The sequence below is a fragment of the Haliotis cracherodii genome, unplaced genomic scaffold (assembly GCF_022045235.1).
Source record: "Haliotis cracherodii isolate W230 unplaced genomic scaffold, xgHalCrac1.p SCAF_19, whole genome shotgun sequence".
Lineage (NCBI taxonomy): Eukaryota > Metazoa > Mollusca > Gastropoda > Lepetellida > Haliotidae > Haliotis > Haliotis cracherodii.
In genome coordinates this window covers 19,713,834-19,734,853 of record NW_027266274.1, presented here as the reverse complement: position 1 = coordinate 19,734,853, position 21,020 = coordinate 19,713,834, and the positions used below count along the sequence as shown (strand labels likewise).

The window sequence follows — 21,020 nt, the reverse complement described above, 5'->3', positions numbered from 1 at the left end:
GAGTCTGGACCAGACAATCCAGTGATTGACATCATGAGCACCGATCCACGCAATTGGGAATCATTGACATACATCAACCAAGTCAGCGAGTCTGACCACCCGATCCCGTTAGTCGCCTTCTACGACAAGCATAGTCGCTTTTTACGGCAAGCATGGGTTGCTGAAGACCTATTCTACCCCCGGATCTTCACGGGTTCTCAATATTACTGCAGCATCTGAACAGCAGTATGATCCACCTCTTGTTATTATTACACATGGTCTTTTGCCACACGTTAACCTCACAATGACGTAGATGATACCATTGCTTAGTTTGCAATACCAATAGAGTCTTCGGATTAACCTCACAAGACATGTTTGAGTAATGATCATACATTAACTTAGTATCAAAACACATGGTTTGTTCCACAATAATTAATAGTATATAGAATCGGAAAAACAGTTCTATAATCATAAGGAATATTAGATTGCACGATTCCGAGCATGTTTTTATGAATAACTATCAAATAGGGATGATACCTGGTGTTTGCGAAAAGGCGAATGTATGCTGTCACAAACACATACAAATCAAAGTCCATTATAAACCTGAAAAGGCACAGATCGTTGGGCTTAGATCGTTTTGTGGAACCAGGCCCAGATTTCCCATATTAATAATTTAAAATATATCTATTATTTGCTTATTTCTCCCATAATATCCTAAATCCAGCAAGAATTATTTTTTTATTACTCGCTAACTATAAAAAACACAATACATTATAGGTTAATAATTTTTATTATATTTACATTCTGACTTTCCAGTGTATCAGCGGCTACATACTAACATCATGTTACATGGCCAACTTTAAGTTGAGGAAGGTGGTATAGTTTCTATACAGTTATCTACACTTTGATAAAGATAATTTCATGTGTATAATATTATTGTACCATAGTTTGAAAATAGGATTTAAATAGGATTTTAAGTCATTACTTTTCTTCCTGTATTATGTATGTTTGGTCAACATTGCTTGGAAGAGGAACTGAAATTTGTCATTGATTTGAGCGCCTGTTCGCATTGACGTCTAGTTTCTGGTCCAGTTGTAAGTGTCTTTCATTTTAAGTGTTTATCAGCATTGGAAGAACATTGTCTATTTGTCTGGGTAGGGTCCGGCCATGACCTTGGAGATGAAGTCCTCGTACTTGACGTTGCCTTCCAGATCCTCTCTCAAGTCGGTGCACTTGATGATGTCGTCCATCTGGGTGTCGGTCAGTCTGTCTCCCAGAGATGTCAGAACGTGCCTCAGCTCAGCAGATGAGATGAAGCCCTGGCCCTCCCTGTCGAATGTCTTGAAAGCCTCCATGAAGTCGGCGTAGGTGCCTGTGTCCTTGATCTGCATGACGGTCTGGTAGATGGGCAGGAACTCCTCCAGTTTGTAGTTCTTCTCTCCAAACTTCTCCACACCTCCGTTCTTCATGATGGTGGTCATGGTAGGGTTGAGGCCCAGACAGTACAACATGTCGCCGGTCTTGGCAGCGTCGACGGCGCCATCACGACCATCCCAGAAATCGAAAAGGTCGAACACCTCGGTGACCTCCTCAATTTCATCCTTTGATAGTTGAGGCTGAAACACAATTGTATTCAGTAAGATTGTATCAACACTCAGTCAACAACAAATCACAAAGATGATACATATCATCATGTTCGATCTTGTTTGTTTGTTTGTTTGTTTGTATATTTCCTGTTTAACGCCGCACGATCCCAGCAATATCACAGCTATATGATGGCGGTTTGTAAACAATCGAGTATAGACAAGATAATCCAGTGATTAACATCATGAGCACCGATCTGCGCTAAACGGATACGATGACATGCATTAACCAAGTCAGCGAGCCTGAACATCTGATCCCGTTTGTCACCTCTTACGACAAGTGTAGTCCCCTTTCACGGCATGGGTTGCTGAAGACCTGTTAAACCCCGGATATGGACGCTGATGTAGTTATGTATAATTTGTTTTGCCGATCTTCATCAGCTAACATTTACCATCTACATTTGAATTAGATGCGCAATCGGAATTATGTCTGTTAAAACAGTTGGTAGTAAACTGCCTGGCAAACGAAACACATACACCATGTTTGATGGTGGCTAAAGCTGAAACAATCAAGAAATGGTTATTCGATGGTGATGTATCTGATACAGGTATCACAGCTGTGTTTCGCACCTACGTTTGCAGTGTTTCGGCGACCGTTTTCAGCCTAGTGAGTGAGTAAGTAAGTAAGTATGCTTTTACGCCGCTTTTAGCAGTATTCAGCAGCATCACGGCGGGGGACACCAGAAATAGGCTACGCACATTGTATCCATGTGGGGAATGGAACACGGATTTTCGACGTGACGAGCGAACGCTTTAACCACTTGGCTACCCCATCTACCTTTTCACCTAGTAACGTTTTGATATGTTTTGTAATGTTTTGGTCAAATCAAGTAATCAAGTGTACACTATCTTTTGGCCCGGCAGTTTATGACAATAGTGTCAGCCTTGTCAATCGCTGAGGTAAATACCAGTGACTGAATGAGTGTAGGCTACCGGCGGATGGTTCCATTGATGGTCCAAAGAATACAGTGTGGCCAAACAGCGATGAAATAGAGGAATACAGAGTGCATATTGTTTTCTATCGCTTTTAGCAATATTTCAGTACAGCTGAGGACACAAGAAGTGGACATTGATTTAACTTTGTCGAGAATGGAACCCGGGTGCTGGGTGCTTTAATGCTAATGCTTTGACCACCCGGCTACCATCCCTTAAGTGAATACTGAGGGCCAATACACGCAGACACTCATTGAAAGAAATTATTTTGTTTTTTACATTATGTTAGAACACCATGCATACCACTCAAATACACAGGATGACGAGTATGTATCATGTGATCCGCTGATCACTGAAGGTTTCAGAAATACAAGGAACATATGTGCCTGTCCTCCAAAGGGAAATTAACATAATTTGGATTGTTGTGGGGTTTGGTTATTTTTACTCTCTGGTAGTATACGCCTAATCTTCAAATTTGTTCAGTAAATCTTTTTACCCTGTCACCAGCAAGGTAGACTAAAGTTTAATCAAAAGGAGCCAAGGACAATGCTTAATTTCAGAGATGAGGAAATATAGACTTGCCAAATGATTCTAACTTGAGATGGATTCGTTTTTTAATTCACGAAGGCCTGGGAGACAGGCTACGGCAAGGCAAAGACCTTTCTTACACGCATGTGATGAATCTGAAGTATGCATATCGTTGAAACTAGTTTTACAACAACGGGCAGTTCCTGAATGAGGCAGAATGCGACATGTAGCATCAATCAGAATGTCAACGCATAGAAAAACTGCATTAATACTGTACCCGGGGTAGTAATAAGGATGTGTAGTAATTCTATCCACCTAATAGACAAGTCTAGATATGTGGACAGTACAACTTGTTCTTATTATTTACATTTACTAGAAATTATGATTTAAACTAATAAGTATTGACTTAGAGACTTGTGCAAGTCTATCTCTATGCCCACAGTTTACACTTCTCCTGCAGCATGACTGACATACTTGTATTTTCTTCAGTCAATCTAGATAACCAACAACAAGTCTATCCAGCTGTGTTGCCCCAAAGCATTATACATTTAGAGGACAAGTGTGTATTTAGTAAGTTGGAACAGTAAGTAGTAAACTTACCATGTCGGTGGCTGGAAATGAGTAGATCTGACGGTGAGGTTGTCTTGCCGAGCAGGAGATTGTTGTGAGATGAGTGACCACTTTGTCTTTATATACCCTGGGATGACCGCTACTCTCCACTCCCCCACCCCGTTCAGCATTTTCCTATCCCCGACCACTGATGTGAGGGCATGTGTCATCCACGGGGTGCCAGGACCTTGCATCACGCCGCACATGTCCCTCATACCCCCTTCATCCCGACCCCCCTTCCACTACCCCCCCCCCCCCTCCACCCTCTTGCATCACACCCTATACACCGCTCCATTCTCCCCCTACCCCCCTCTGCCACCGACCCCCGCCCCTTGCATCACAGCTAAGGATGAGAGCGAAGATAGAACCCCGCGTCTCTAAGTGCCTAATTACGTCAAGACTGTTTGGGTTGGATAACGTTTAATACACACTGCATAGCCATGTAAGCTGATCAGCTCATCGTTATGAGATCCCTCTCAACATTATACATATATGGACGAGACAGAACGACAATGTGTGTTGCTAATACCTGCCCAAGGTGTTGTCAATATATGCGTACTAATGAGTGAGTGAGTATGGTTTTACGCCGCTTTTGGCAATATTCCAGCAATATCACGGCTGGTGTGCTTCATACAATTCTGCTAAAGAAAGTATTTATAGGTAGTTTGCCATTAGTCGATTTTTAAACATTAATATATTTTATATATAAATATAAAATCATTACGTATTAATCTTTACACAGTATTTACAATGTCATAAAAACATAAGGTGACTTTTAAGGTGATATCTTTTAATAATTTAAACTAGTTTGTAAGTAAGAAATTTGAAAAAGAACGAATACTAATCTGTGGTACACGTGTATTTCAGCAATGTTCACATTACATACACGTGATCAGTTCCTACTGTACGTCATCCTCATATACGTGTTCTCTGCCGGCGTTAAACAACACTGTCACCCGTGTAGATCCGGGGTAGAATAGGTCTTCCGCAACCCATGTTTGTCGTTAGAGGCGACTAACGGGATCGTGTGGTCAGACTCACTGACTTGGTTGATGCATGTCATCGTATCCCAATTGCGTTGGTCGATGCTCATGATGTCAAACAAACAAAACCTGTTCTCTATATCCATCAGTTAGGTTTATGCGTGAGGTCGTGATAACAGCTAGTTACATTGGTGATCCTGATGTAAGCGTTTGTTTGGTACATCTTCATTATGTTGCACAGAAAAGTGTACCTTTTAAACTTGTTCGTTTCGTGAGTGTATGTTTTTAAACTTTGTACACCACTATCCCAAGAGACAAACGTCAGAGAAAGCTTCATCCCTGATTCACGTACAGGTTCAGGACAATCTGTCAGAAGTCAAAGCACATGTCCCCTGGTTTCCAGCATGTGAAAGGCCTGACTTCCTCACTGATATCAAATGTGGAGCAGACATTCAGGCAAGACGTCGGCATCCCCATGGGCACCGATGGTGTTCCCCGTCCTGCTGATCTGTTTCTTCCTGCAGATGAATCGGAACTTCTGCTCGGATTGGCAAAGTCACAACGAGAGAATTTGGCCAAGAATCAGGAATATCGGTGATCAGGGATCAAAGTTCCATTTCCCTTCCACTAGAAATACTGGATGCCGTCTGTTTCATATTTGGATTTATACATAAACATTCAGGGCGACAAAAAACTCTCCACAAGACCAAGACAAGGGGATGACTGTCAACTTTCCACAAGACTGTATGACAAGGGGATGACTTTCAACTTTCCACAAGACTGTATGGCAAGGGGATGACTTTCAACTTTCCACAAGACTGCATGACAAGGGGATGACTGTCAACTTTCCAGTAGTCAACTTTCCCTTCATTTCGACCAATATTCCTGCAGCTCCAGCCCTTGGTGTCTACATTCACAACTCTTGAGGTACAGTCGAGCATGCTCTTTCAACCAAGATTTCGAGGAGCGTCGTGCGACTTATGCTCTCGTTGTTTGATCATGGTTACTGCATTCAAGGTCTCAGTAAAGCTTTCAAAATGATTTATCGTAGACATGTTGAGGACATTCCCAAATCTGACGCATCAGTGACCAAAATGATGTCCGATACAGTTGCCTATTTTGGCTTGTACCATATGTTCCCGTTTAATTTGAGGTGAAAAATTGACTTGCCCTTGCATGTGTTTGTGAAGGGGGCCATCGGTTGGTCAAGATACTCTCTCCCTTTCGCGAACACCTGGTATCATCACTGTTTGATAGTGATCCATTAACACATGCTCATGAAATAGTCAGAAGCGTACAATTGACTCTGCTTTTACCAGAGATTTCTTGCGAATATGGAAAGGGTTGTTTCGGTTTATTTTATGTACCTGTTCGTCATGTAAGTGTTCGTTATGTACGTGTTGGTCATATAGGTGTTTCGTTATTTACGTATTCTTCATATACGTATCCGTCATGTATGTGTTGGTCACATTCGTGTTCTTGATGGACGTATTCGTTATGTACTTGTTGGTCACATACGTATTTCGTTATTTAAGTGTTCGTTATTTACGTGTTTTCATATACGTATTCGTTATGTACGCGTTGGTCACATACATATTTCGTTATTTAAGTGTTCCTTATTTACGTGTTTTCATGTACGTATTCGTTATGTACATGTTGGTCACATACGTATTTCGTTATTTACGTGTTTTCATATACGTATTCTTTATGTACGTGTTGGTCACATACGTGTTCTTCATATGGGTGTTTCCTTATTTAAGTGTTATCGTTGTTATCCGTAGCGGAGCTATTTGTATGGCTGGGTCAATATTTCTGTTTCATGAGGTTTGAAATTCGTTGTGCAAATAAAGTAATCCCGCCCGAGTGTGTGTCTTTGTCATCTGTCATGAGGAGTTTCACATGCAATATTCAGCAACAGCGTCAATGTACAGAGCGTATTCACTTAGCTGAATACACGACTTCGTTAATGTGTATCTGCAGGATATTACACGGCCTTATTTTAATGTGTGAGTGAGTGAGAGAGTGAGTGAGTGAGTGAGCGAGTGAGTGTTGATTAACACCGGCTATGTTGCAGCCTTGACAGTGAATTACTTTCTGACAATCTTAGCTGATTCGGTACAGAGTTGAGTCAATTTAAATGCATTATGCATTACGTACGCCGCAATCTATCCTTGTCATAGGAAGCGACCAAATGGCTCGGGTGGTCAGGCTCGGTGACTTGCTTGATAGCGTGTCTTCGTACCCTGACGGCGTGGATCGTTGCTCATAATATCGATCACTGGCTTGTCTCGATTCATTCGTGACCAAGTCATACATTTCCGGGAGTAGGTTACGGAAAGATGAGAGTGGTGACAAATGGACTCGATCATGTACAGATCCAGACGGCCGTCGAGTAGCTGGATATTAAAGTTCCAAAGTATTATCTAGTAGCATCGCATACGTTTTGCACCAGTTTCAGTAAACTGCCATGTGTCATATAAAATAGCTAATCAATAACTGCTAATAATCGAGTCTGGACCAGACAATCCAGTGACTAACATCGTGAGCAGCAAGACTGACATCTCCATCCCGTTAGTCGCCTAGGTTGATGAAAACCCATGGTACCCCGGACTCGACATGGTTTCCATGCAGACGTATACGTGTATGTACCTGGAGAACTGAATAACCGGAACTGAAGGGAACTAACTACCCAGTGATATACAACATCTAGCAATGTAGTGGGGGATGACATATATCATACCGCTCTCCCTGGTCTGGGCAAGGCTCCTTTTTTGTCTTTTACTCCTAATGGAATTTGTTTTGGCAGATAATCGAGACTGATTATTCTTTGGCGTTGATGTTTTGATTTTTACTGCACCTTGAGACAAAAAACTCACGCACATGTGTTCATTTTTGAGGATGGTTTTACCCTGGTATCCTGTCCTAGACTGAAGGGGACACACAGAATGGGTGTTACACAGTGTACGCCTGGAGGAATTGAACCTGGTATCCAGAGTGACAAGTCAACGCCTTCACCCCGCGGCTACACAATGCCCTTGGAATAATGTACTAGTAGCGGCATCATGTACTACAACACATTGCCAGCGCAATTCACTACTTTGTCCAGGTCACAAACGCTTCTCCCATTTTGTCGTCAATAATTCTCATGAAGTGTACAAGCACGTCGGGTTGAAAGGTCGGTCACATTCTGTCAACGGTTCTGTACAAGAAGACAGACATCATCTGGATGCTTATATATGTATGTTATATTTCCACACACCGAGTGACCCGGTACGAGTACACCACATTACAGCAGCAACGTGGATGTCGGCCATCGGCCCATACACCTTACACTGCAGCAACGTGGATGTCGGCCATCGGCCCATACACCTTACACTGCAGCAACCAGCAGTCTTTGAATTACACATGAACACTATTGTTTGTTTATTGCATTCCATGAAATACAAACGAATGTCTAACAATTTCAGTGTTATCAACAGACAATAGAATACTATATTTCTGTAAACTGGGGTGTATATAGCATTTGACACAGATCTGTATACGCCTCACAAACAAGCAAAATGTGATATTGATTTCAACATATAGTGATAGATTTCTTCTCTTGGACACTCGTTCTTCTCTCTTGGGGAAGTACATACATACTTCACAGGATTATGTTTTACACAGTAAAAAGTACTCTCCACCAAACTCAAGCCGTAGGTACGCCATTTGAGAAGACCCGTGCAGCTGCAGTAGACGAGGACAAGAGTCTGTTTGCTTAGTTTCCGAGGTATTTGTTATCATATGAGTTCAAAATATGTCCGGCCTTTTTGTAGCAGTAATACAAATGTAGTGTTCTTCCCTCGCCGTTGCGTACATGGTAATATTTGAGGACAGATTGTAGATGTAATGTTCATAGTCTTTATTCTACTCGTGGCCTACAGCTTCTCAACTCAATTACCTACACAGCATCACATTCAGCACTACTGCTTAATAATAGATACTACATACTAAACTACAGCTAAATAATAGATACTACATACTACACTACAGGTAAATAATAGATACTACATACTACACTAAAGCTAAATAATAGATACTACATACTACACTACCGCTAAATAGTAGATACTACATACTAAACTACAGCTAAATAGTAGATACTACATACTACACTACAACTAAATAATAGATACTACAAACTACACTACACCAATATAATAATGCTACATACAGCACTACAGCTAAATAATAATGCTACATACTACACTACAGCTAAATAATAGATACTACATACTACACTACAGCTAAATAATAATGCTACATACTACACTACAGCTAAATAATAATGCTACATACTACACTACAGGTAAATAGTAGATACTAAACACTACACTACACCAATATAATTGATACTACATGTTGCACAGCAGCTAAATAATAGATACTACATACTACACTACAGCTAAATGATAGATACTACATACGGCACTACAGTTAAATAATAGATACTACATACTACACTACAGCTAAATAATAGATACTACATACTACACTAAAGCTAAATAATAGATACTACATACTACACTACAGCTAAATAGTAGATACTACATACTACACTACACCTAAATAGTAGATACTACATACAACACTACACCAATATAATAATGCTACATACAGCACTACAGCTAAATAATAATCTACATACTACACTACAGCTAAAAAATAGACACTACATACATCACTACAGCTAAATAATAATGCTACATACTACACTATAGCTTAATACTACATACTATACTACTGCTACATACTACACTACTGCTACATACTACACTACTGCTTAAATACTACATACTACACTACTGCTAAATACTATATACTACACTACTACTAGATACTACACTACTGCTAAATACTACATACTACACTTCTGCTAAATACTACATACTACACTACTGCTAAATACAACATACTACACTACTTCTAAATACTACACTACTGCTACATACTACATACTACACTACTGCTAAATACTACATACTACACTACTGCTACATACTACATACTACACTACTGCTAAATACTACATACTACACTACTGATAAATACTACATACTACACTACTGATAAATACTACATACTACATTTCTGCTAAATACTACATACTACACTACTGATAAATACTACATACTACACTACTGCTAAATACTACATACTATACTACTGCTAAATACTACATACTCCACTACTGATAAATACTACATACTACACTACTGCTAAATACTACATACTATACTACTGATAAATACTACATACTACACTACTGCTAAATACTACGTACTACACTACTGATAAATACTACATACTACACTACTGATAAATACTACATACTACACTACTGATAAATACTACATACTACACTACTGATAAATACTACATACTACACTACTGCTAAATACTACATACTATACTTCTGATAAATACTACATACTACACTACTGCTAAATACTACGTACTACACTACTGATAGATACTACATACTACACTACTGATAAATACTACATACTACACTACTGATAAATACTACATACTACACTACTGATAAATACTACATACTACACTACTGATAAATACTACATACTATACTACTGATAAATACTACATACTATACTACTGATAAATACTACATACTACACTACTGCTAAATACTACATACTATACTACTGCTAAATACTACATACTATACTACTGATAAATACTACATACTACACTACTGATAAATACTACATACTACACTACTGCTACATACTACATACTACACTACTACTACATACTACTTACTACACTTCTTCTAAATACTACATACTGCAGTACTTCTAAATAGTACTTACTACACTTTTTCTAAGTAATACTCACTATACTTCAGTTAAATACTACAGTGGTTACTATGTACAAGGGCAACTATCTGCCCATTGCAGGCATCTTCTATGTACAACAGAAAACCTGTGAATCTACAGTGGAAGTGAACAAGAGTCTATTTGTTTGTCCAGCTGTCGACCATGTCATTGTAGATCAGTGCTAAATATGCCAAAGCTTTTGTAACATTGCGTGGTCATTAATATCTAGAGGACAGAGTGTCTATTTGTCTGGGTAGGGTCCGGCCATGACCTTGGAGATGAAGTCCTCGTACTTGACGTTGCCCTCCAGATCCTCTCTCAAGTCGGTGCACTTGATGATGTCGTCCATCTGGGTGTCGGTCAGTCTGTCTCCCAGAGATGTCAGAACGTGCCTCAGCTCAGCAGATGAGATGAAGCCCTGGCCCTCCCTGTCGAATGTCTTGAAAGCCTCCATGAAGTCGGCGTAGGTGCCTGTGTCCTTGATCTGCATGACGGTCTGGTAGATGGGCAGGAACTCCTCCAGTTTGTAGTTCTTCTCTCCAAACTTCTCCACACCTCCGTTCTTCATGATGGTGGTCATGGTAGGGTTGAGGCCCAGACAGTACAACATGTCGCCGGTCTTGGCAGCGTCGACGGCGCCATCACGACCATCCCAGAAATCGAAAAGGTCGAACACCTCGGTGACCTCCTCGATTTCATCTTTTGATAGTTGAGGCTGAAACACAAATGACATGAAGTGTTATAAGCAGCGAAGTTTTAAACCCTCATGTCTTGTTAATTATAGTAAGTGAGTGAGTGAGTATGGTTTTACGCCGCTTTAGGAATATTCCAGCAATATCACGGCGGGGGACACCAGAAATGGGATTCACACATTGTGCCCATGTCTGGAATGGAACCCGGGTCTTCGTCGTGACAAGCGAACGCTTTAACCACTAGGCTACCCGACCGCACCTGTTAATTATAGGATCAAATAATGATGTAATGAAAGATGCCATTAAAGCGTCAGCTGTAACGTCACACAGAAGCCCATAGTTAACTTTCCTCTTTAAGAAACATTACACTCACGTCATGTACAGTTCAGGAAGAGAGACGAGGTTAAGATGTCTCACTCTGAGTGCGTGAGTACGAATTCCGAATGGAACACAACCCAAAAAAGTACCAAAATGTGTACTTTACTAAATAGTTATCCAGATTGTAATTGTTATATATGACCACATTCTACATGGTATTGTGTATTCATGCCTTTACAATTGTCAAGCGTTCGCTCGTCATGCCGATGACCCGGGTTCGATTCCAGACATGGGTACAATGTGAGAAAACTATTTCTGGTGTCCCCTCCGTGATATTGCTGGAATATTGCTAAAAGCGGCGTACAACAACACTCACTCACTCTCCATTAATTGTTGTTATATGTGGCAAGGCCATCACAGATATTATTCTGTATTATTTACATATAGAAAAGGAATCATCATGCATTTCGAATGAAGGTTAACATATCAATGAAGATAACGTTTCATCACAATGACAGACTCGCCAGTAAACTTACCATGCTGATTGCTGGATCTGTGCAGGTCTGACTATTGTCGAATCCTTAAAGAAAAGATGAGTGTTGTGAAATGAGTGTTTGCTGGGACTACTTATACCCACAGGTAACCACCAGAGGCCACCCCCGCCGTGCCCCACCCCCACCGTGCCCGACCCCCACCGTGCCCCATCCCCATCACAAGGGCGGCCCCCCACCCTCCAACCACTTTTGCGAGGCCATGTGGCCGTTATCCCCGATCCCTTGCATCACACTGCAACACTCGCTATCCCCCACCAACACCCCCACCCCCACCCCCACCCCCAACCCACCTAAACCCGCACCCCCTAACAGCAGAAGTAGATCCTACCGTTTTTAAGTGTCTTATTACCCTCGTATATCTCAAAAATGCATCAACGCAGCAACCACCACCACCCCCTTGCATCACGCTGCAAACACCACCCCACCCCACCCCAACCCACACCCGGGGGATGCTGACAGCAGAGGTAGACCCTACTGTTTCTAAGTGCCTTATTACTCCCTCGCATCTCTAACCTCGTGCAACCACCCACCGACCATTGCATCATCCCGACCCCCGGGGAGATTGTTTGAGATGAAATCCTACGACTTTAATTGCCTGAATATATAAATACATGGGATGTTAATGTTGAAAACATTCAGCTATAATATATATGTATACAGCTGATCAATAGTGTTCTGAATCCTTTCTCAACGTAAGAGGTCATGTGCCCAGACTACATCTGACCTCACTGTAATGTAGTGTACGAGTTGTGTTAAGTTTAATACTGAACATTTTACAATATATAGAATCTGTTCACATCACTTTACTGTCTGGACAAGCCTCATTTATTAAGCGGCCGCCCCCGTAGGCCAGGACTGCTGCTGTGCGGCGTGAGGCAGCAAAGACATACTTTTTAATGCACATCCCGCGAGTCGCTGGTGCTACCGGTAGGACAGGACGTGCTTACCCTGTTCACGAACACCTGGTTTCATAATGATATTCTGTGATCATTTCGTAAAATTTCCAGACCCGTGAAGATCCAGGGTAGAGTAAACTTGGTCTTCAGCAACCCATGCTTGCCGTAAATGGCGACTAAGCTTGTCGTGAGAGGCGACTAAAGGGATCGGGTGGTCAGGCTCTCTGACTTGGTTGATGCATGTTATCGTATCCCAATTGAGTGGATCGATGCCCATGGTGTCAATCAGTGGATTGTCTGGTACAGACTCGATTATCTCACGGGTGTGCGTCAGTTGAAACAGTAAAAGCTTAATTTCCGATTTTGTTATATCACAGTTTGTTATAACCGTTCGTTAATCAGAGTGTGTGGGGTCATCTACGCAGAGTTGCGTCCTTTAGGCGTTCTGGAATCGTATGATCATGAGTTCGAATCCTAGATTCGCCTCGATTATGTTTCTGGGTTTGTCAGCACCATACCCGTGTTCGTAGGTTTCACCAAAGCGTAAATGTCAAAGACTTGCATCACTTCATGTTTTCTACATACATCAAGCTGACACGCCGTGATATAACTGGAATACGTGTACTCATCACAGCGGCGTTAATCCAAAGTATTTTTTCCGTATCGGTTATCTCTGCGTTCGGTATAAAAGTGTTTGTTATGTAACATTTGTAACATAGTGTTTGTGATATGTGTTAATGTTTGTTATCCGTTTGTTATGAGGTGTTTCTTATGTTTGTTGATTGCTGTATAGATTTTATCGACAGAAGAAAGGGGTGGAATGTTCAAGGTGTCATTTGATACTATGCTGATAGACCATACTTTCTTGTAATGGTCGCCTTCACCGTCTGTCTTCAAGATAGAATTTCGCTAGCGTTCTGTCCAATTCTTCGATTGAAAAAATACAAAAACAACCGTGTTTCCTTTCTGGGGTTAATACTCCCGATATATACCTTCACCGCTTTCGAAGTAGATCGTTTGGTATTTTTCGCATCCATATTGTCGAATATAACGCCATGTCCTTCGACAGACAGATCAGCAAAACGGTTAGGTTTACTCTCGGCATCTTCCCGAGGCAAGAGCGTCCACGAGCCTTTTTATCAAAGTCTTGATTCCACAAACTAGGCTTTGATATGGGCTAGTGGACACGCTTGCCTCGGAAAAATTGGACTGTATCGGATACATTTGTTTCAGGGTCTGTATGACAGACTTATAATATAGTGTGTGCTATGTTTTGTTTTGTGTATGTTTTATATGTCTGTTATAGACGAGAATATACACTTACCATATAATCGGTAGGTTTCTCGAGTAGATGAATCCAACGGATAAAACAAATGGTATACCTTTGGGGTCATTTACAGATAAATATGCACCATAAAAAGTTCAGGTAGGTAATACTTTCGATGTTTGCAAACATGGCGTCGCCCTTGTCTGTCGGCACGCTCCGGTGTAATGTTGACTGAGAAATACACCACTGCCACGCGCAAATTTGAACATCACGTGACCGGATGTTTCTTTTGTTTGTAAACATACACGCGTATTTGAAATCGGAGCAGAACTGGCCTTTCGGTGCTCTTCACATATTCCTCTGCATAATTATATAGATATGCTACTACAACTGCGACAGCGAGGTGCCTGACAATATCCCTTTAAACTTCAAGGTGACCGTATCTCTAGCTCTCCGTTAGGCTTCGATGACAGCACGTGGAGCCGTACAAACAACGTACACACAGGATAAATACGCAAACTAATATAGTTTTATTTTACGTTTTAGGATATTTTCACAATGAAAATTAAACATTTCTTGATATATTTTTTATCTAAACGTGTAGGCTCGCCATGAAACAAATGAAAAACACAGGCAATATATTGAATTACGGACCGTCACATGTCGCCGGCCCGTGGCAGAGGCACAATGCTGACCGCAATGCAATAACTTGTGTATTTGGGGTAGGACATCCAGAGTAAAGTACAGATTCTAGTACTTTTTTGGTTGAGTCCTATCATGGATTCGAACCCACACTGCCAGAGTGAGGCACCTAATTGCCAGCAACTAAGTCAACGATCCAACCCACTCAGCCACCGACGTTTCCAAAAAAATGAAATTCCGACAACTGGTAGTCTAGATCACGTACATTGTGTACCCCTCTGATAAGTGTAGCTTGTGACGAGCTTATGACGTCATATATTAACGCGCACATTCCAGGAAACATGCAATGTTCATGTACCGTTTGTGAGAAATCCTTTTCGATGAATGTAAGAATGACATAAAATGTAGGTAATCATTCGTGTTTGTTTGGATGGCGGATATCCCGTATTAGGAATAAGCACTATGGTGCCCGCCAACATTCGCGAAATACAAGTACAAAAATAAAATGATCACTTCTATTTATGCTAGGAGAAACCACTCCAGCAAATGTTTGTGCATCTAGTAGAGTGATTAACACGAGAAGCTGAGATTAGCCCAAGAAGCAGACACCGTGCCACATCGGGCGTGGGCGGGAGGTAGGAATGATGTAAGTACACACGAAGAGAGCACCTGATGAGCCCGAGCCCTGACACAGACCTCGAACAGGAAACTATTTATATACGTTTTGAGTGAGTGATTATTGCTTAACGTCACATCAGCAAGTAATATTCGTAGACCAAAGCGCATCATAGCTTGAAGATCTCCATTGCGAGCTGTAAGACAAAGTTTGACCTCGATGGGTACAATAGGACTTGGTTACCTGTGTTCACTCACTCACTCACTCACTCACTCACTCAGCACAACTGACAATATTCAATTCATGCTGTGGTATAAACAGATAGCAAATGTTTTAATGCTAATCGTCTTTATTCTACACTGGTTCTACGACTACATACTACATACTACATACTACATACTACAGCTAAATACTACAGTGGTATATATTTACATTGATAGGAAACTATCTGCCCAATGCAGGCATCTTCTATGTACAACAGAAAACACGTGCATCTACAGTGGAAGTGGTCAAGAGTCTGTTTGTTTGTCCAGCTGTCGACCATGACATTGTAGATCAGTGCTAAATATGTCAATGCTTTTGTAACAGTTACACAAATGTCTCCTTCTTTGCACGTCATTGCGTGTTCATTAATATCTAGAGGACAGACTGTCTATTTGTCTGGGTAGGGTCCGGCCATGACCTTGGAGATGAAGTCCTCGTACTTGACGTTGCCCTCCAGATCCTCTCTCAAGTCGGTGCACTTGATGATGTCGTCCATCTGGGTGTCGGTCAGTCTGTCTCCCAGAGATGTCAGAACGTGCCTCAGCTCAGCAGATGAGATGAAGCCCTGGCCCTCCCTGTCGAATGTCTTGAAAGCCTCCATGAAATCAGCGTAGGTGCCCGTGTCCTTGATCTGCATGACGGTCTGGTAGATGGGCAGGAACTCCTCCAGTTTGTAGTTCTTCTCTCCAAACTTCTCCACACCTCCGTTCTTCATGATGGTGGTCATGGTAGGGTTGAGGCCCAGACAGTACAACATGTCGCCGGTCTTGGCAGCGTCGACGGCACCATCACGACCATCCCAGAAATCGAAAAGGTCGAACACCTCGGTCACCTCCTCAATTTCATCCTTTGATAGTTGAGGCTGAAACACAGAACACAGACATAAGCAACAAAGCATTGGACATCCACTGAAGAACATGTCCCGTTTATGAAGTTCAAGTGAGTGAGTGAGTGAGTGAGTTATATTCCAGTTATATCACGGTGTGTCAGCCTAATGACGGAGAAAAGCCCGAAGTGATGCAGGTCTCAGACGTTTGTCACTTTGGTGAAACCACGAGCACGGGTATGGTGCTGACAAACCTTGAAACGTAATCGGAGCGAAACGGGAATCAAACCCACAATCATAGATTTCTGGAATGTCTAAGGGACGCAACTCTTCACAGCGAATTACAACGCCTTAGACGACTGGGCCACCTTTTGACTCAAGTCTGCAGTTTGTGATTTAAGATCACTAACTTCGGCTGCAGTATTTTTCAAAAATATTTATAGCAGTAATTAATCAACAATATAAGCCATGATAACATTCAGCAACGTTCAGTATATGAAGATGATTAGGTAATTTTAACAGAAGTAGAGAGACCCGTGAAGGTCCGGCAGAGAATTGGTCTTCAGATACCCATGCTTGTTAGAGGCGATTAACAGGATCGGGTGATCAGTCTCGCTGACTTGGTTGATGCATGTCATCGTATCCCAACTGCGCAGATAGATGCTCTTGATGTCAATCACTGGATTGTCTGTCCAGGCAGCTTATTTACAGACCGCCGTCTTAGAGCTGGAATATTGCTGAGTGTGGCATTAAACAAACAGTCTGATACTGATGGTGTGTACTGATTGTAAACGTCTATAGAAACAACACTCTACAGACTCTGATCCAGCCTGGATCTATTGTAAACTCACCATGTTTCTAGCAGGATCTGCTTGAGTCTGACAACCGAACAACTGAGGGCAGGTGCCTGTTGAGTGATGACTGTTGACCGTTGTCCGAGCTTCTTATACCCAGCGGACACACACCCCACCGTCCCTCCCCCTATCCCCCCGCTGACGAGCCATATGTCCGGCGCGTGGTCCCGACCCCCGTTCACCCCCCTGCACCCCTGGGGTGACCCAGCAGGCGTATAGAGGCACGTGCTGGTGTCGGAGGCTCATTACGATTAGATTACATAAGAACTGAGAGCAGTGGAGGTTCTAATGGATGGACGATGTACACTAGATGCCCTTACGATTTGCTGATGAGAAAAGGATGATGTTAGTTATGTAATCGTTGTTCACAAACATATGTAGTATTAGTTTGTAATAGCCTATAACTATTTACCAGTTTACAGTTCTCGGGAATTTTCTAAATGTGTAAATTCATACACATCTTTATATGTTGATAAAAAAAACTAACAAGAACATCGAAGCCTCACAATGCATTTTTAACTGTTTGATAATACGACATGCTAAAAACCATAAGTTGTTAGCCATATGCATATTTTTATTCCTGAATGAATATCATGATATTCAATGACTACGTAATTGTGTTTTAAGAACCCCGGTCGTAACAGAGTTAGTGTCGGGTTGTAATTTATTGATCACTTGAATCACAATTATCCACAGGTTATATCAATTATTAACGGGAAGAAAACGCTACGTTTTACCTTACTTGATAACATAAACTTGAAAATCAAAACACCAGCAATAATAAGAGTGTGAAATAGTTTCATTGATGGCTTTATTCAGAGAGATAAAACACTCTCCACAAGACTGTATAAAAAGAGGGATGACTTCAACTTAATATTCAATTTCTCTTATGTCGAGCAATATTCCTGCAGCACCATCCTTTGATTTCAAAACTAAATTTCACAACTTTTGAGGGACAATCGAGCATGTTTTTACTACGAAGGTTTCAAAGAGCGTCATACTAATTTTGCTCAGAAGTTGTTTGATCAAGGTTACAACATTCAAGGCCTCAGTAAAGCTTTCAAAAAGTATTATGGTTGAGATGATGAGGACAATTCCAAATTTGATGCATCAGTGACAAAAATGATGTCCGATGCAATTCGTTATTTTGACTTGAACCATATGTTCCCGTGTGATGTATTTTTCATGTGAACAATTGACTTGCCTTTGCACGTGTTTGTGACGGATGTCACCTATGGGGCAGGATACGCCCACTTTTTCGCCAGTATCAAGTATCATCAGAAAGTTAATTATTCATAAACACATGTTCATCATATAGTCGGAACGCACTATGGACGCCTTAAGATTAAATATTCCTGAAGATTATGGAAATGTTTGGACGCTTTTATTATGATTAATCACAAAACCAAACAAACTTCAGTTGCTGTAGTTGTAGATGCGGTCTTCTGCAAGATGATCTCACTGTTATTTTAAAAAATAATGTACACAATTCAAGATCTATCTTCGTGTAGCTGTCAATAAACATCCGACAAACAAATGATAAATTTGTTGTGACTAAATACTTGATAATTATCCCCAGTTCCTGGATCCTGGGAAGGTCGTGTAAGGAAAATGAGAAGATTATATGCATTTAGTGATGATGTAATATTTCTGAAGATATATTTCGCTCGAACTGAAATAATAACACTTTATTCTGGATTGTCATTATGATTTTCGACGAAGATTAGTAAAATAATACACAATGAATCTAGCATATGCCATTTATTGTCAAGTGACATGTCTATTTCGTCTTGTGACTTGAAAAGAGGACAGTTTCAATCATGAAGATATCAGTATTATGTACTTTTTTGGATAATATTAATCTGCTTTTTTATTTACAAGTATTAATATGCAACGCCATGTGGCAGAAAACGAGCAAAATGCCCTAGAAAAGCCCCAGTACAGCATCGTTACAAATTATCGCATAATCAATGTGTCATCGCATTTTAAGAATTGTAAACATTTTTCAACAAATTGTTTGTCAAAGTTAACTCGACATCTGATATAATGTACACATAAGCTGTGGGGAGATGGGAAAATAGTTTATCATGATGCAATGGGCGTGGCTTGGAAGCTACCCACGTGTATCATGTCAGTGCCCCCGCGGTGCGGTGAGGTCACTGGGGGTACAAATACGACCGGACAGCGTCCTGACTTCACAACCCTGAATCCGCTGAATCACTTGGTCTGTCCAGCTATTCAAGTCGCATCATGGTAAGAATAACTGATGCAACCTTTATTTTACTTCTGGTCTACATGCAGAGTTGTGTCCCTTATCCTGCCAGGATATTCTGGTCGTGTGTTCGAATCCTAGGTCATCCCCGACAATACTTGACATGCCACTCACTCATTCATTCACTGATTTATCATATTCGCTGTCATACGCCGATAATAGGTTCGACGCACGTACACACACACACACACACACACACACTGATCCTGGCACCTATTGAGGATGTAGATTGTCGGAATAGTGTTGATGAAAGCGTACACTCACTTACTGACTCACTCATTCACCATCAGATTTCACTTTCCTATGCTAATTGGAAAAACTAGAATTCAGAAAGCATATTTAAGAAATTGAAATTTTAATGTTTTTTAAGAAAAATGACGTTGTTTGAACTGGAATACGGGTTATAATAATTCTTTGTTCCTATATTTGTATTCTGATAACATGTCATTTGTGTTTCAGCCTCAACTATCAAAGGATGAAATCGAGGAGGTCACCGAGGTGTTCGACCTTTTCGATTTCTGGGATGGTCGTGATGGCGCCGTCGACGCTGCCAAGACCGGCGACATGTTGTACTGTCTGGGCCTCAACCCTACCATGACCACCATCATGAAGAACGGAGGTGTGGAGAAGTTTGGAGAGAAGAACTACAAACTGGAGGAGTTCCTGCCCATCTACCAGACCGTCATGCAGATCAAGGACACGGGCACCTACGCTGATTTCATGGAGGCTTTCAAGACATTCGACAGGGAGGGCCAGGGCTTCATCTCATCTGCTGAGCTGAGGCACGTTCTGACATCTCTGGGAGACAGACTGACCGACACCCAGATGGACGACATCATCAAGTGCACCGACTTGAGAGAGGATCTGGAGGGCAACGTCAAGTACGAGGACTTCATCTCCAAGGTCATGGCCGGACCCTACCCAGACAAATAGACAGTCTGTCCTCTAGATATTAATGAACACGCAATGTTACAAAAGCTTCGGCATATTTAGCACTGATCTACAATGTCATGGTCGACAGCTGGACAAACAAACAGACTCTTGTTCACTTCCACTGTAGATGCACGTGTTTTATGTTGTATATAGAAGATGCCTGCATTGGGCAGATAGTTTCCTATCCATGTAAATATATACCACTGTAGTATTTAGCTGTAGTATGTAGTATGTAGTATGTAGTATGTAGTCGTAGAACCAGTGTAGAATAAAGACGATTAGCATTAAAACATTTGCTATCTGTTTATACCACAGAATGAATTGAATATTGA

General features: G+C 41.3%; 4 protein-coding genes across 4 annotated transcripts; 1 reads left to right on the top strand and 3 right to left on the bottom strand.

Moving 5' to 3' along the window:
• Positions 1-780: 780 nt before the first annotated feature.
• Positions 781-3,906, bottom strand: LOC139467187 (myosin essential light chain, striated adductor muscle-like). The gene is made up of 2 exons (XM_071248906.1): positions 3,684-3,906; positions 781-1,595 (listed from the first exon to the last, which is right to left on the bottom strand). Exons 1-2 carry the CDS (start codon positions 3,684-3,686, stop codon positions 1,122-1,124), a joined length of 477 nt encoding a protein of 158 aa, XP_071105007.1. The 5' UTR covers positions 3,687-3,906; the 3' UTR covers positions 781-1,121.
• Positions 3,907-10,795: 6,889 nt separating this feature from the next.
• Positions 10,796-13,090, bottom strand: LOC139466642 (myosin essential light chain, striated adductor muscle-like). The gene is made up of 3 exons (XM_071248225.1): positions 13,066-13,090; positions 12,101-12,144; positions 10,796-11,269 (listed from the first exon to the last, which is right to left on the bottom strand). Exons 1-3 carry the CDS (start codon positions 13,088-13,090, stop codon positions 10,796-10,798), a joined length of 543 nt encoding a protein of 180 aa, XP_071104326.1.
• A 3,101-nt stretch (positions 13,091-16,191) lies between these two features.
• Positions 16,192-17,729, bottom strand: LOC139466641 (myosin, essential light chain, adductor muscle-like). Its single transcript, XM_071248224.1, has 2 exons — positions 17,580-17,729; positions 16,192-16,665 (listed from the first exon to the last, which is right to left on the bottom strand). The coding sequence occupies exons 1-2, from the start codon at positions 17,727-17,729 to the stop codon at positions 16,192-16,194; spliced, it is 624 nt and encodes a 207-aa protein (XP_071104325.1).
• A 1,844-nt stretch (positions 17,730-19,573) lies between these two features.
• On the top strand, positions 19,574-20,688 carry LOC139466640 (myosin, essential light chain, adductor muscle-like). The gene is made up of 2 exons (XM_071248223.1): positions 19,574-19,633; positions 20,215-20,688. The coding sequence occupies exons 1-2, from the start codon at positions 19,574-19,576 to the stop codon at positions 20,686-20,688; spliced, it is 534 nt and encodes a 177-aa protein (XP_071104324.1).
• The last annotated feature ends 332 nt before the right edge of the window (positions 20,689-21,020 follow it).

Excerpts from the sequence above, each read along its gene's own strand:
- LOC139466642 (XM_071248225.1), bottom strand. The coding sequence starts at position 13,090 with ATGAAACCAGGTGTTCGTGAACAGG. Across the intron at positions 12,145-13,065 it reads ACCAGGTGTTCGTGAACAGG|GATTCGACAATAGTCAGACC; the intron begins GTAAGCACGTCC and ends CTTTTCTTTAAG. Across the intron at positions 11,270-12,100 it reads CAGATCCAGCAATCAGCATG|CCTCAACTATCAAAAGATGA; the intron begins GTAAGTTTACTG and ends TTTGTGTTTCAG.
- LOC139466641 (XM_071248224.1), bottom strand. The coding sequence starts at position 17,729 with ATGAGCCTCCGACACCAGCACGTGCCTCTATACGCCTGCTGGGTCACC. Across the intron at positions 16,666-17,579 it reads GTGGGGTGTGTGTCCGCTGG|CCTCAACTATCAAAGGATGA; the intron begins GTATAAGAAGCT and ends TCTGTGTTTCAG.
- LOC139466640 (XM_071248223.1), top strand. The coding sequence starts at position 19,574 with ATGCAATGGGCGTGGCTTGGAAGCTACCCACGTGTATCATGTCAGTGC. Across the intron at positions 19,634-20,214 it reads GTCAGTGCCCCCGCGGTGCG|CCTCAACTATCAAAGGATGA; the intron begins GTGAGGTCACTG and ends TTTGTGTTTCAG.